This window comes from Dysidea avara, chromosome 2, assembly GCF_963678975.1.
Source record: "Dysidea avara chromosome 2, odDysAvar1.4, whole genome shotgun sequence".
Classification (NCBI taxonomy): domain Eukaryota; kingdom Metazoa; phylum Porifera; class Demospongiae; order Dictyoceratida; family Dysideidae; genus Dysidea; species Dysidea avara.
Genome location: NC_089273.1, coordinates 30004917 through 30020472, shown reverse-complemented (window position 1 = coordinate 30020472; position 15556 = coordinate 30004917). Strand labels below are relative to the sequence as shown.

The 15556-nt window shown below is 36.0% G+C and overlaps 1 protein-coding gene across 1 annotated transcript in view; it reads right to left on the bottom strand.

Annotated features, from left to right (window-relative positions):
* LOC136244281 (uncharacterized) overlaps positions 1 to 14264 on the bottom strand; it is a 44758-nt gene extending 30494 nt beyond the window's left edge. Inside the window, exons 1-6 of the mRNA XM_066035830.1 lie at positions 14007 to 14264; positions 10592 to 10705; positions 10281 to 10343; positions 8712 to 8785; positions 7971 to 8055; positions 676 to 888 (exon numbers count right to left, since the gene is read on the bottom strand). Of these exons, the coding sequence (XP_065891902.1) occupies positions 676 to 888; positions 7971 to 8055; positions 8712 to 8785; positions 10281 to 10343; positions 10592 to 10705; positions 14007 to 14261 (804 nt within the window). The 5' untranslated portion in view covers positions 14262 to 14264. The remainder of the gene's footprint in view (positions 1 to 675; positions 889 to 7970; positions 8056 to 8711; positions 8786 to 10280; positions 10344 to 10591; positions 10706 to 14006) is intronic.
* Between the last annotated feature and the right edge of the window lie 1292 nt (positions 14265 to 15556).

Sequence of the window (15556 nt, the reverse complement as noted above, 5' to 3'; positions counted from 1 at the left end):
TTTTCTTCTTATTCTTCTGCTTTGTCTTTTTGCATACTTTAAAAAAATTGCTACAAAACATGAACATGTCAACCGATTGCCTTGAAACATGTCACACTCAAGTGAGTCTAAGGGCGAATCTTAATAGCATGAAGAAAATACCATAATACCATTGTACCATTATAAAAATTTGTACAATATAAAAAATGCATTTTTAAAAATTAATCATTTGCATCTGATTTCTACTTCTTGTAGTAAAGAAAAAGACAGGCAAAAAGAGGCCTCAAAGCTAGCCTATGGCCTAGCTGCTTTGGAGAATACAAATACAAAAATAAGTGATATCTAATCTAAAACAGCTAAGCTGTAAAAAGGGTGCGGCCCTCAAAAGCCATGGTGAAAAAATATGTGAAATCCAAGTTAGTGGCCAAGAAATGATTGTGATGGTAAGTAAATGGCAAAATTATTTTGATAAGGACAATTCAGATGAATTTGTTGCCAACTCCTAATGAAACTTGGAGAAGTCAGTACAAATTCACCTGAATTGTCATTATTAAACTTTTTGCCATTTGCCTACCATCACAGCCATTTCTTGGCTGCATGCCAACTTGGATTTCACATTTTTTTCATCATAGATTTTTGGGGACTGCACCCTTTTTTTACAACTTGGCTGTTTCTGATTAGATAGTATCTACATACTGATTCCAGCTTTTCTTGTGATAATACATGACATGATCTTGTAAATCTACCATACAGTTCTGGACATCCATCAATAGCAAATATTTCAGTATAGCCATCCATATACTGTGATTCCTGGAGTAGTTCTACTGCTGCTCCACAAGTAGTACGATTGGTGACAAACAGTTCTGTGAAGTCATCATCGCAAGCAGTTGGTTCAGGTAAAGGATGATCCTGTATAACAAAAGTATGCTAGCATTACAATATAATAGCTTTGGAACGCTATACTGGCATAGCACAAAAGTGGAATTCTAATATAATGCAGTTTGATTTGTTAAAAATAAAACAATACTGTCTAACAGAACAGCCAGTGAAACCACAATTATATAACCCTTTGAGAGTCAATTGGGGTATAGAGCAAGCTGATGTTGCTCTACTTCTAAAACCAAGGCATTCAAGAATTAAGCAACTATGCATAAAATTAAGACAAACAAGGCTACTAATTATTTAGTAGAGCTGAGTGATATCGTAAGATTGCTACCTTCTGTAAAAAATATATATCACAGTATTACTAAATATTACAGACTTATTTGTATACATGGTTAACTGACTGCATTGGCACCTACCTACGAACATTGTCACATGTCTAGTTATGGATGAAAAATGCCCACAGGGAGGCCATACTGCCCAGACGATATGGCGGTATTTAAAAAAGGCGGTATCATAATAGGGATGTGTCAATTTTGCCAGCAAAGGTTTTGGCATAATAGGTAGGTAAAAGCAATGAGAAAACTGCTGGAATAATAGTTACAATTTTTGTGATGTGGACAAAGAATTGCTTCAAAGATCGAGATACTCTAATAGAACAGTCATATAATATTAGCTAGCTTCTTGTTATACAATAGCTAGTTTCTTGTTATACAATGTCACATGATAAAAACAAGTGCAGGTTGTGATACTCTAATAGGATCACTTTAAGGTGAAATTGTAGCTTGCACTCAGTATTGGTCAATTAACAAAGATTAATGCTAATCAAAATAATTTTATGGAGTATAATTGGTGAAAATAAAAGAATTGCTGGAAAGAAAAATAGGCCAAATAAAAAAGAAAATAGACTCATCTCTATATTATCATAATAAAATTATGTGACTGAATTTGATAAAACCAGGCTTTGATGCACAAAGCTTCGTTAGGAGATATGGCGATTTTAAGTAATCATTGTGTAATAACTTCCCAGTGCCTACAGCTGTGCAAACACAATTTGCACCAATCATTCATCTATTTACTAGCTATCACTGAGTGGGGTGTATAAATTCCTGATACCCAAAATTTGCCCTGTTTTGGGCAACTTTTTTCAAGCAGGTAATAATATCACAGGTGGTAGTAATAGGGGCGGAGGGTGGTGGGTGAGCTTAATATTGGGGTATAAAATGAAGTAAGAATACGAATGGAATCCAGATGCCAAGTTTGGGCTCTCCATGGCCCTCCATGGCCCTCCATGGTCCTCAAATCACTTCAAATTGACTGAGAACACTATTGGCGAGCTCTCTGTGAAGTCCCAGCTCACTACACACCATTATCACAAAGCTATGGCCATTTAATGGTGCCAATCTCCCACTCGTGGCTTTGACAGGGTCGGAAGAAAGCTGCTACAGAAACCAGACTTGCCAGTCCTGAAGGAAGTACAGTGTGGAATACGATAGTGTATTAGACCAGCAATCCATTTCTGGTAAAAACCAAAGTTTGATTTTGTGTGTGTGGAAGCCTGGTTATATGAAATCCGGTCACATATGACTTAAATATCACAGTCTAACAATACCAGTATATCACCCATGCAGCTCTACTCTTTAGGTTTCTCAAATTTTCCATAATACACCAATTATATTGCTATTCATTGCTACTAACATTAAACCACATAGACATTTATAGTTTGTTTATTGGGTTTTCTCATGCTCAGTCATTATACAATGCCCAAAGATTGTGTACTATTGTCTGTGTAAAAGGTCAGTGCTGGTCACTGTAAAGTGTTAATAATCATACAGTATAATAGTAACTGTATAGTAGGGACCACAAAGGAGTAGGCATGGCCCACGAAATAATATTACCCAAAAACCAGCCTCAATTTTCCCTGACGACAATGAGGCAGTATTGGTTAGGTAAAAAACTAAGCCCAAACAAACTTTCAGATTGACTCGAAACGCTTTCAACAAGTTGCTACAGAATTTTAAATATATAATTATATATATTCGACGGAATTTTCTACTGACTGAGTAAGTAACTGACTGACTGATGTCTTCAGACAAGCGTAACTCGATAACGGCTAAGGTTATGGGCTTGATTTTTTTCACCGTTCGATGTCGCTTCAGCCTGACAGGTGCCTTTTGGCATACCGTAGTATGTACAATGCATTCTTCATGGACTTACTAGTGTCCTCCTTTGTGTCACATTCATCTTTGCTGACAGTGAAAGGTGTCGATTTGGCGGTAGCACGTGATAGCTTCCATTCACAATGGAAATCGTCTGTATTTTTCATAGTGGCTATTAGGCTTGCACCTAATATTCTGGCATTATTTTGAGAATAATAGGTCACCAATTTCGTGAGAATAATTCCAGAATAATAGGATGGTTACAGGCATAATTTTAGAATTATTGGACGTCCACGGGAATAATCTGTGGGATTAAGGGCGTGCCGCTTCTTGATTAGCTAGAAGAAAGAATTATTCTACTAAGAATGATCATTAGCTGGTATTATTATACAAGTCCTGGCTGAAAAGGGCCGAAAAGCCTCTAAAAGATCGATATACTCTAATAAAATGCTCAAATACTCTAATAGAGCAGTCAGAACATTTCATGTTAACAATCTGCAGACAGCATTAGGGATTTGACTGCATGGTTATCTGCAATACTAAACTTGTACAACTTATACCAGTGTATCTTCTTTAAATCTTTCAACAAATATATTGATATCATGCACTATCCACTAAACTTAGCATGTAGTTATAGCTGCAGATTGAATACACTGATAATCGAAAACTCTTCAATTATTACTCCCGATAGCTATTTTAAGTATGTTGTAATGGTTATAACCATTATATGTAAGGTGGAATGCTTCATTTATGGCTAGTTATTAATTAATTAATTCTAGCAAAACTACTTATATCAGCATCTTTAGAATTAAGTAACTATAGCTACAGAAACTAAGTAAGCATTATTATGGAATAATAGGATAAATACAAGAATAAAAAAAGAATAATAGGAGAAAATTTTGGGAAATTCTGGAAAGAATAATAGGTAAAATTTTTAGCATATCAGGCTCAGGCCTAGTGGCTATTTTGATTGCAGAGGTGCTTTTCGACCAGTTCTTGATTCGTACTGCTGTGTAAAGGGTTCAACATAGCCGACAGCAAAGCATAATAGATACTTCACTCTTCAGACGATAATTAATATAATTGGGGTGCATGGCACTATTTCTTTTTTTTGAATTGTAGAGGTGCTTTACGAGCAGTTATTGATTCGAAATGCTATGTAACGGGTTGAACATAACTGACAACGAAGCGTAATGGATACTTCACTTTTCAGACGATAATTGATATAGATAGGGCGCGCAGTGCCATTTCAGATGTGGTGTGTGTGGGTTTCACCAGTCATAATATAATTGTTTACAAAAAGTTAGTACACGAAAAAATTTGGAATTTTCAACTAGAGTAGGGACCATAGCACATTGATAAAAAGTACTGAAACAAGTTGGAGTAGTCCATATTAAATCACCGTAAAACAATAAGAAGTGTTATATCCCTATTGTGCATTTCCGTTATGGTATCTTGAGCACAGCAGAGATATAACGCTTCTTATTGTTTTACGGTGATTTAATATCATGGACTACTCCAACTTGTTTCAGTATCTTTTATCGATGTGCTATGGTCCCTACTCTAGTTGAAAATTCCAATTTTTTGTGTACTTTAATAATATAACACATGCCTCCTCTCAACTCTAAATGATCTGGCAGCTTACAAGGCCTGCTATGATGGTATAGAACAAAGGTTAAGCACTATTATGGTTTCAGGTGACGGGCCACATTTGCGTCAAGTAACCATAACAAAAACAGTTTATCAGAAAGCTAACCTTCAATACAATACTTTGAATGAAGGTTTATTTTCTGTAGCCTGGATTTTATTTGTTCACATGTGTGTGTGGACATATGCACATCTAAAGTGCCTAAACATGTTTTTTCCTAAAACAAATTTCAGGAATCAGGCATGCACCCTTATAAGGCAGAGATTTAGGCCTTTGTTACACTGTAATCGGTTATTCTTATGCAGAAAATGAGAGGTTGATAATGTAAACAGCTTTATACAACCACATACATTCGGTATATACAAACAACAAAATAGAAGTCATGTGGCACATCAATGATATGGATAGCCAATTAATCATCATGTGGTGTGTGCATAGGTAGCCTATAGCATGTGAGAATTATAGTGATACTTGCTTTCATGCAATACAAGTAAGACATGCGTGTACTTTTACAAAGTAGTAGCACACATCATCAAATTTTTATGCTGCACAGTGTGATGATAAGCAAACAGCATTGATATTCTTGATACCATTCTATCATGAGAGTCATGGTGGGATAGTAGTGAAGTGTTATTGGTTATTGGGGGTTATATAAAATATCAGCTCTATGGTGTCAAAAGTGTATCTGTGATGTGGAACTTAAAGGTTATGTGTACCACTGATCTGACAAAATTGATAATTTACTATAGTAAGAAATATCATACAGTACGATAGTACTGTATAGTAGGGGTTGGTAAGAAATCATATGGTTTTGTGGATTTTCGCACCTAAAAAATGGCCTTGCAATACGTTTTACCCGAAAAAACTACCTGGAATGAATTAGTACTGTTATAATGATGCTGTACCTTGGAATGTTTCGATGTACAGTGAGTTTTAAAGGTTTCGAAATTCACCTACATTTTGTCTGCCAGCCTGCCTGCTGTAAGACCCGGTAGTGCTAGGTGTACAGCTCCAGACGTTTCATACAGTCAAGGTAATGATGGTGGATTCATGAATCTGTTGTTCCGATTACATTCTGTCCACTGCACCATGCTGTTTGCTTTCATCATTCATCTGCTTCTTTGTTCTTCTCAAAGGATAATTAATAGTTGCGGCGCGGCACACGCCACAACCCAGACACGTGATTTTAACAAAGTGTGAATACGTGTTCGTAAGATGAGGGTGAACAGGTGTAGTACCCAAGGAGTTGTCTCTAGCATTTATTACACTGGGTAGTTGTTTTATAATAGTCTTAATTACCAGTTTAGTGAGGTAGCAAGCTAATAATGCTTTTGAGGGCAGATCCACCTCGGAATCCAGACTTCTAAAAGTGAGGGTTCCACTCTTATAATTGTGGACTCTCCAGCGATGTTTTACTGTAAAATCATCAACATTTAGGCCATTAGAAATGCAGCTGATTAGCCTCAAACAGTTGCTGTAATAAAGGTGCTTATTGCATACGAAGGTAAAAGATAGCTTATTCAAGTGATATTTATACTATGTGGAAACAAAAAGAGTATAATATAGCTAGCTAGCTATACAAAAAAAGTAAACAAACTAGCTATTTAAAAATTAAAAATTTCAAAAGGAAGTAGGGGTTGATGTAATATACATGCTACAAAAAGTAAGGAAACAAGCTCAAAAATGTTACAGCTGAAATGAGAAATGGTCCAGCAGTAAAACGTAAGGAAACAAGATTAGGCAACTACTTGCTAAACTCAAACATAGTTTAATCCCTACTTTTGGCTAATTTGATGGTCTCATTTCAAGATGCTAGCTAAAAAGTAGGCATTAAAATGTGTCTCAGTTTAGAAAGTAGTTGTCTAATCTTGTTTCCTTACTTTTACCGTTGGATCATTTCTCATTTCAGCTGTAACATTTTTGAGCTTGTTTCCTTACTTTTAATATTACATCAACCCCTACTTCCTTTTGAAATTTTTATAGCTAGTTGTATATAAACATAATGTGTAAAAGAAGTACTCCTTTATCCAGACCTCTATTATTCAGGCACTAATTCTGTTGTCTGGACATCCCAAATTAGTCATGTGGTTTGTAGTCTATTGACAATAATGGAGTCTGGGTTAGATGAAAGCACAAGGTGGGAGCCTAAAGGTTGCTGTTTACCAGTTAGGTGGCTTGTTTATTCTACTAATAATAACTACCACTTGGTTGTAGGTGATAAAACATTTTTACAGCCCGGGGGAGTGACCATGAATGCTCTGTAATGACTTCCCCTAAACTGTATAGTACAAACTGATAGCAATAAATACATTCTTTATGGGAAAAAATAGCATGAGGGTGTGGTTGAGAGACAAATATAGCAGAGGCAAAGCTCAGTGCTATATTTGGCTCTCAAGACCACATTTTCGTGCTATATTTCCATAGTGCAAGAGCAAAAGCGGTGCTTTAACTGGTTTAATGTATGAATCTGGAGTTGTTATTAAGAAAAAATAACCATTAACATGACCTGGAATGCCACGAGGCAGTGAGAAACTAGTGTTTAGCAGAAGAGCCATTAATGCTGAGTTTTCTCAAGATTTGTGATTAGTCAGATCCAGAATTCACTTAGTAGTGGGACAGGAGGATGAGGCGAAAAACTACGGAAGGCTGCAGTAGCTATAGTGCACATGAGTAATGGACAGTTTGTACAGTTAACTAATCATTGTTCATGATTGTGGCAAAGTTAAAATCAATATCAAGCGGCCACTCAAAAAGTTGCTGTACTTACAGTGATGGACAGTTTAGTGAACAATTTAAGACTGAATGGCATAATTATTGTAGTGGAATTACAAACGTTTGTGTGTGTGGCAATTACTCTGTTGTTAATTGCTATGGTAACACTGTTGACAGCTTTGTTAGTATGGTAATTGTGGTCATTCCAGTATCTCTGTTGGTCGTGTTTATGGTCATGTCATAGTGTACTTTATTGCCATACAAAGGAAAATATACTTTGATAGAAAAATAAAGCACAGCGTGGAATTTAAATCACACTTTTCCCATTTGAACTTAGATGGTATCATGCATTTAATAGCAGAAAAACAACATATTAGCATGCATGTTTTTCTTAGTTACAAACATTGAGATACGGAGAGTAGTATGCACAAGACTACTACTCGGATAATTGAGGTTCCACTGTAAACAAATTGCAATAATTATCATATAATTATAATAATTATATGATTGCATATAATTATAATTTATAATAATTATCATATAATTATTCACATTATCACATATGTACGGTATCTACACAATATGCTTACATTGCAAAATGTTATGTTAAGTCCACAGAGACTTGGTAATGAACTTATGATCCAAGTGATTTGAGAGGATTCTAATCTCAATGCACTGTAATTAATAATCATTAAGTACATACAACAGTTATGCACTCAACATGGAAAGCATGTGTATAACTTCAACATGTTCTGCCACAGAAATAGGGATGCAGGAATTATACCTGAATAATTTTTGCCAGTATAAGATACAGCATTTTGCTGGATTAAGGGCATAATTGGTAAATATAAATCACAATTGAGATACTCCAATAGAGCAGTCACTTACTCAAATAAAACAATCAGTGCAGAATGGTTTATTATTTATTAAAGTATCTTACTAGCAAAAACAGCATTTCTGACAAATAGATACAGCTGGATTTAGCAGTTTTTACTGTTTCAAAGTCTTGCTGTGCAATTTAGTTACAAAAGTGAAGAAGAGATATAAAATTAATTGTGAGTAATTTGAGAATAATTAGTAAAATTTGTGAATAATAAAAGCGTAATGATAACTATTTGGGAGAAATTCGGAATAGTGTAATTATGAAAAGTTTGAGCATATTTAATTATCACAAGGCCTACACAGAAATTTCTTGCTACTGATTAACTTCATTTTGACACTTATATATTTTAGAGTTCAACTACTGCTTGCAAGAACAAAGTTGTCATAAACTTATGATACATTATTACATTATATATATATATATAAGTACGACAATTTCAACCACTTACTTATCATAAGTATGAAGGATAGACACAAATTCAGGCCAGCAACATTGCATTTCTTGAGTAGCATTTATCAACAACTGCAAGAATGCACAAATAGGTCAGTGTATAATGATGGCATTGATGTATAATTATTGATAACTAGAGCACATAATTAACAGCGCACAGAAGGAAGTAAAGCAAATCAAAACAAAGCCTATGGCAGCCGTACAAAACACAGCTATTGTTTCCCAGCAAACCAGCACTGGGATGCCTGTGCACCACTCCGATGCTTGAGCCTAAAGTCCTCCTGGGGCAGGGCTAGTAACCTGCAGGAGGACTGTCCAGGTCTCACGGAGAGAGGTTGCTGAACCTGACAACCCCAACACTGCTAAATGGGACAAGGATAGTTGGGTATTTGCTTCCCAAGGCACTCACTGATGTTACAGCTAGGTGGGCTGCTTCCCCAGATGACACCAAGCCACCAGGTCCCCAACATACAGGTGGGTAGGCTGGAGCAATGTGAGCAAAGTTTCTTGCTCAAAGAAACAACAACACCACATTGGCATGACCAAGCATCAAATGTGTAACCTTAGCTTTCGATAACCACGCTGATGCTCTGGCCACTTGGCTATGGCAGAAGTACAGGAATATACATACACACAAAACAGCTTTGCAAATTCCATTCAATGCATGATTTAACATAAAATATACAAATAGTTTCTACCATATTGAGCATACAGAAAAATGGTCCACTGAATACATGGGTGCAAATGGTATAAAGCAGTTACTGATATGATATACCATGTGTGCTTAAAGCTGTTATTCACTGTGATCTTCATTTATGTACAGGAATTTTGATGTTATAATGAGTTGACAATCAACAACTGTTAAAAAGCAGCACAATATCAAGCTGTATGTCACAGCTGAGGAAATGACATTAATTCTGTTAGTACTCTGAAAAGTTTGCGGACTCTAAATTATCATGGGATTTCAAGTACAGACTGTACTGTATTACACAGCCAGTTAGCTACATGTCTGTATTCTGACACATAAAAAGGTTGACTTTTTGTAAAATTAATGATAAAAGGGACCACTAACTAAAGCCAGAGGTGTAGCTAAGGTGGGTACTGGTAGGGCACAGGCCCAACGAATCAGTTCCAGTGCCCTACCAACTCAGATACTCACCGTACGTAGCTAGCTATAGCTAAATTGTGTGATACGAGGTGCAATATGAAGCCTCCTACAGCTACGTAACTAACAATAATTATTATGCAAACAAAACGTTCATACAGCTAGTGTCCTACTAGAGATGACAAATTTTAGCTGCAAAATGTCACCAAATTGAATCTCAGCCATGTAATATTCAAATATTTTCCTGGGGGATTGCTAGCTGCAGCTTGTACACATACAATGGTGTCCTTCTGGGCTAGCTACGCCACTGACTAAAGCAGAGCAAAGAGGACAACACAACAATGCGGCCAGAGCAGAACAAACTGATATAATAGACAGTATTGTTTCAGTATTTCTGTACTCTCATACACAAAACTAGTAACACATATACTTTTAATTGATTACCGATACCAACGTACGTACATTTTCACATGAAGGAACACAAGTTCCATTAGTCAAATAACTTTCAAGACATTGATCATACACCTATCATTAAAAAGAACACACGTACAGTACATTATATTGACATATACCCAGTACATTTTATGCCCATATTATACTTGATACTTCTTCTTCAAAAATAACTCAGTAAAACCTGTCATACAGTTTACCTTTAAAAAAGTACAATGCATATAGGTACAGTAATTGAAGTCAATTGCTTTTGCAAATAACCAATCAGAAAATGTTGCATCATTTCCAATACATACATAACACAACACTATCTATTCACATACCCCTTCAACATAAGTGTTGTAAACATAGTCAAATCCTAATGTGTTGCTCAGTAGGTCATAGCATGGACTGATCAGAGCACATGTTTGGGAGGGAATACCAGCATCAAAACTGTCCTATAATACAATAAGTCATATTCTATGGGAAATAATACATGATCCCATACTATACTGACAACATGCTGTAGTGCTATTTAGTACATCCCCCCTCAAATATATACATCGCCGGAATGCTACTAAATCACCACAGAATTATGAGAAAAAATCCAAATTGTCTCTGGAATTTTGAACGCTATAGCATTCAAATGATAAGTGCAGTATACTGAAACTTTTATCACAGAAAGAAATTAACTTTAATCGCTTAAAAAGTGTAAAGAAAATAAGGCATGTGGGCACAAAGTACACATCATCGCTCAATAATATCTCAGTACTGGAATAGAATTATTGTCTTGTATTGTGAAGCCAATCAAATGTTTAATAAGTGTTCCTAATTACATTGCCATAGCATTATGGCATAAAAAGTTATTAGTCATGAAAATTTGAAACCAGTCTGCATATTTTACGTGCACACATGCCCTATTTTCACAGGTCATATATCCCACTTTTTTCACAGTGTAAAGAAATAGCAACGATAAACTTTATTCTACCATGTTGACAATAAGCACCCATAATTCATGTGCCTTCTGTTGTATGAAAAATTTCACGAGCAGGAAAATCTGATTGTGTATAGTTAGATTTAATTGATTTTGAGTTTTGTTTCAGTGTGTAACAAAGTGAGTAAAACATGTATTATAGCAAGTGTATTTTTACCCAGTTTATTTCAATATGTTTTAATTGCAAAATAGATTTTCTTTTTGCGAAAATGAGCAGTTTTCACTCAGTGCATCATACCACTAGCAGTGCATCATGCCACTAGCAGTGCATGAGCAAAGCTCACCATGGTGTATTCTAATAATTGGTGGTAGAGGCACCTTTGAAGAGGGTGACATAGGTTATGTTAATATTCTTAAAGAGTTCATGTAACTGTAATTAATCAAGCTTCACTACTATAAGCAATTGTCTGTGTGTATTCTCTAAATTACTATAAGAGCTATAATGCATACAGCTAGCTGCTTATAATATGTGAATGGGCAGGACATGTGGCCACAAACTATGCTTTGTCACATAACAGATCATATCTCAGCATTGGAATAACATATTTGCATTCAGTAACTTGCATTATTAAGCTGAGTAAATGTTCAAGCGGGGCTAAAAATTTTATGGCCATAGCATGATGGAATAAAACATTATGAGTGGTGAAAGCTTGAAAAAGCAAGCAAATTTTCTGTGCCCACGTGACCCGTTTTCATATGTAGCTCAATATGAAGTATATTTTGTCTTACTTTTGCTTTTATTCCTCCCTGTAACCAGTTACAAAAGTTACCACAAGGTTACAGACATCTTAAACCCTCATCCATTCTTCATAGTCAATCTTACTACTGCTTGTTGTCAATCTCACTGCTGTACACCGTCATGATTACACATGTTTTCTCTTGTAGACACCGATTTATGAATTAGCAGTAGTACATAGGTTTTACTATACCCGTACAGTACAACAGGTTCATTGTGATGATTACAACAGGTTACAACAGATTACGGTAGGTTACAATGGGTTACGGTAGGTTATGGTAGGTTACAATGGGTTACAGTAGGTTAAAATGGGTTACGGTAGGTTACGGTAGGTTACAATGGGTTACGGTAGGTTACGGTAGGTTACAATGGGTTACGGTAGGTTACAACAGGTTACGGTAGGTTACAATGGGTTACAAATGGGTTACAGTAGTTTACAACAGGTTACGGTAGGTTACAATGGGTTACGGTAGGTTACAATGGGTTACAACAGGTTACAATGGGTTACGGTAGGTTACAATCGGTTACAGTAGGTTATAATGGGTTACAACAGGTTACAATGGGTTACAGTAGTTTACAACAGGTTACGGTAGGTTACAATGGGATACGGTAGGTTACAATGGGTTACAGCAGGTTACAATGGATTACAGTAGTTTACAACAAGTTACGGTAAGGTACAATGGGTTACAACAGGTTAAAATGGGTTACGTTAGGTTACAGCAGGTTACGGTAGGTTACAATGGGTTACAACAGGTTACAGTGGGTTATGGTGGATTACAACAGGTTACAGTAAGTTACGATGGGTTACAACAGGTTACGGTGGGTTATAATGGGTTACAGTAGGTTATGGAAGGTTACAATGGGTTACAACAGGTGACAATGAGTTACAACAGGTTACAGTAGGTTACAACAGGTTACACCATTTCATATTGATATCTGTGGTTGTGCAAAACAAACAAGTCAGGTGTTACTGATACAGTATAACCTGACTCTAATCATGCAAGTCACAATAGAAGACCACTTGTCTAAATTGGCCATTGAAAAAATCTATAAGTGTGTGATTTGTACACAAAATGACCAACCTAATGCTTATAAGGTCAGGACATGTTGGCCCAAAGGTATATAACTATAATAGACAGGTTTCAAAATTAATCATGATTCTGTACTACCATGAGTTCATACTTGTGAACTCTTGGTACTACATATTATACACTTCTTAGGTAGACAATTTGTGTATTGTGTTGGAATGGTGAAAGTTTGAGATGCATATTGCATGGATCTGCAATTCATTCAGTAGAATACTTTGTACCAATACAGGAAAATTAAGATGGCTAAAGTGTCATCAACCTCCTGTCTTCAAAGTGTCATTTGATGGACACTGCTTTCGTATAATAATTGTGTGAATTCAGACCTTTGGACAAATACATGGGCATAAGTATATTATATTGTAGTATTTAAATACAACTTGTTCAGTACTTCCCTAAAGTATATACATAACGTTAAAGATCAATTGGCACCTTCAGTCATTGAGTATAACTATTATAATATTATATACATAGCTTAAAATCAATACCTTTCTTTGAGTTCATAAATTCAAAAACTTACGTAAATATCATAGCTAGCTAAAAATGCTTACTTTCAAAAGGATTTGCACAAATTTTGGAAAGCAAACCATTTTCCCTGTTGGCCAGAAATTTACTGCAAATTGGTGTGTACCTGCATCCTCTAGTTCTTTAGAAGTGGGCATTTCAACCTGACATTGCCGTTTAATTAGCCAAGTAGTGTGTCAATCAATAGTGAGTGGTTTAAATTCAATAACAGCAACATGCTTTATGAAAAGGGACTAAGAGCCCTCCCATGCATCCCCGTCTTTTTCAGCGACCTCACTAAATCTGCTCCTGCTAATAATTTAAAATAATTATGCAAAGCGCCTAGTGAATCTCTTTAACAAGCAAAAGTTACGACAGCATGATGAGTAACCATGCACCGCATAGCTATACAACTATACGTACAGTACTACGGTACTTACCGGTAAACAAGCACGCATCCTGTCATACCAAAGATAATAACATTGTTGTCCACCACTAGTGCACGCCATTTCGAACTGTTCTGGAGTGTGAGTTCTCGCAGTCACGTTTATAGCAGCTTTATAACAGCTCCTCCAATTCATGAACGCCGTGTTGGTCGTTTCACAAACGTCACAATCTTCCTCGCACTCCGGTTGTGCTTGAGAGATAGTGCCAAACAGACCTACAGCTAGGAGCAACGCCTGGCCCAGCATCATCAAACCTGCACTCCAATTTAGCACTGAGACGTCACAGTGGTGACATGTGACGTAATTGACAGCTGATGGGATGCATACTGTAGCTACGTATTCAGGGGTACCGATGTAACAAAATTACACTTGTAGAGTAGATTCTGCCGCTATGAGAGCATGGCATGGTCAATGACCCAACTATGGGATCTTTGATGGGATATGGGACAGTCATGATCATACTTAATAATCATTTGTAAACTGAGCAAAACACCCAAAACATTGAAAGTTGAGATGTAGTTTACACTCACTACTGCTCTATCTGATGGTGGTATAATTTTTTTTTAAATCATCATTTTTATTGTAGCAAGTAATGTAGAAAAGTTAAGACACACTCAATCAGCCAATTATGGACATACACTAACTGCAGTTTACTTCATCAAATGAGGAAGAAATTGATTCATTATAATAATTATTTTCAGCTCACTGGTGATATTTAAAATTGTAAAACACCTTAGCTATGCCGTGTAATCTTTGCTGCCAAAATAGGTTTGTGAGCTTAATTGCAACTAGTCAAGTTTAATTAACTACTGGCTTTTCTTGCATTTGCAGGTTACCATCATGTTCACACAATCAAAACACTTAGCTAATGTGTACTTATAGTAGTGTATATGTGCAGCTTTAAATTTGTTCTATTTTTCAGCTGGGTCCACATTTTGCTACACATTTTGTGTACTGCAGTACTGGATAATGTATTATTGCCCATATTGTCACAAAAAGTTCATTAAACATTGTCAAGTGTTAATGACGAGAAAATCATGACGATACAGCAATGTGTCACATATTACCTGTTGACTCATAATACCAGCACCTAATCTATATAGCTATCATATCCTATAGATACCTGTAAGTGGAATTCCTTAGAATGGCACCTCATAATTTGGAGAATCTGATAATCAGGACCATAATATTAATTTCCATTAACTAGCATACATGATCACTAGACTCTCAAAATCTGATCCTGCAGCTGTCTTAAAAGGTCACTTATTAATGTTCCCAAGGTGTATCCACTCAACCTTTCAGTTATAATGTTCATGACTGTTATTAATTATTGTCTGTTACCTTGATATAGCTAAAAATACTGTTGACACAAAGATAGCTAAATTTCCAGCACCATGCATGGCCAACTGTACATGTGCAATAGAGATCAGGAAATGAAAAATAATAATAAAAAACAACTGTACATGTATATTTGACCTGTCATAATTTTCAGTGTTTTTCTTACCAATAGCTAGATACTAGCCTAAGGGTATATACCAATATAA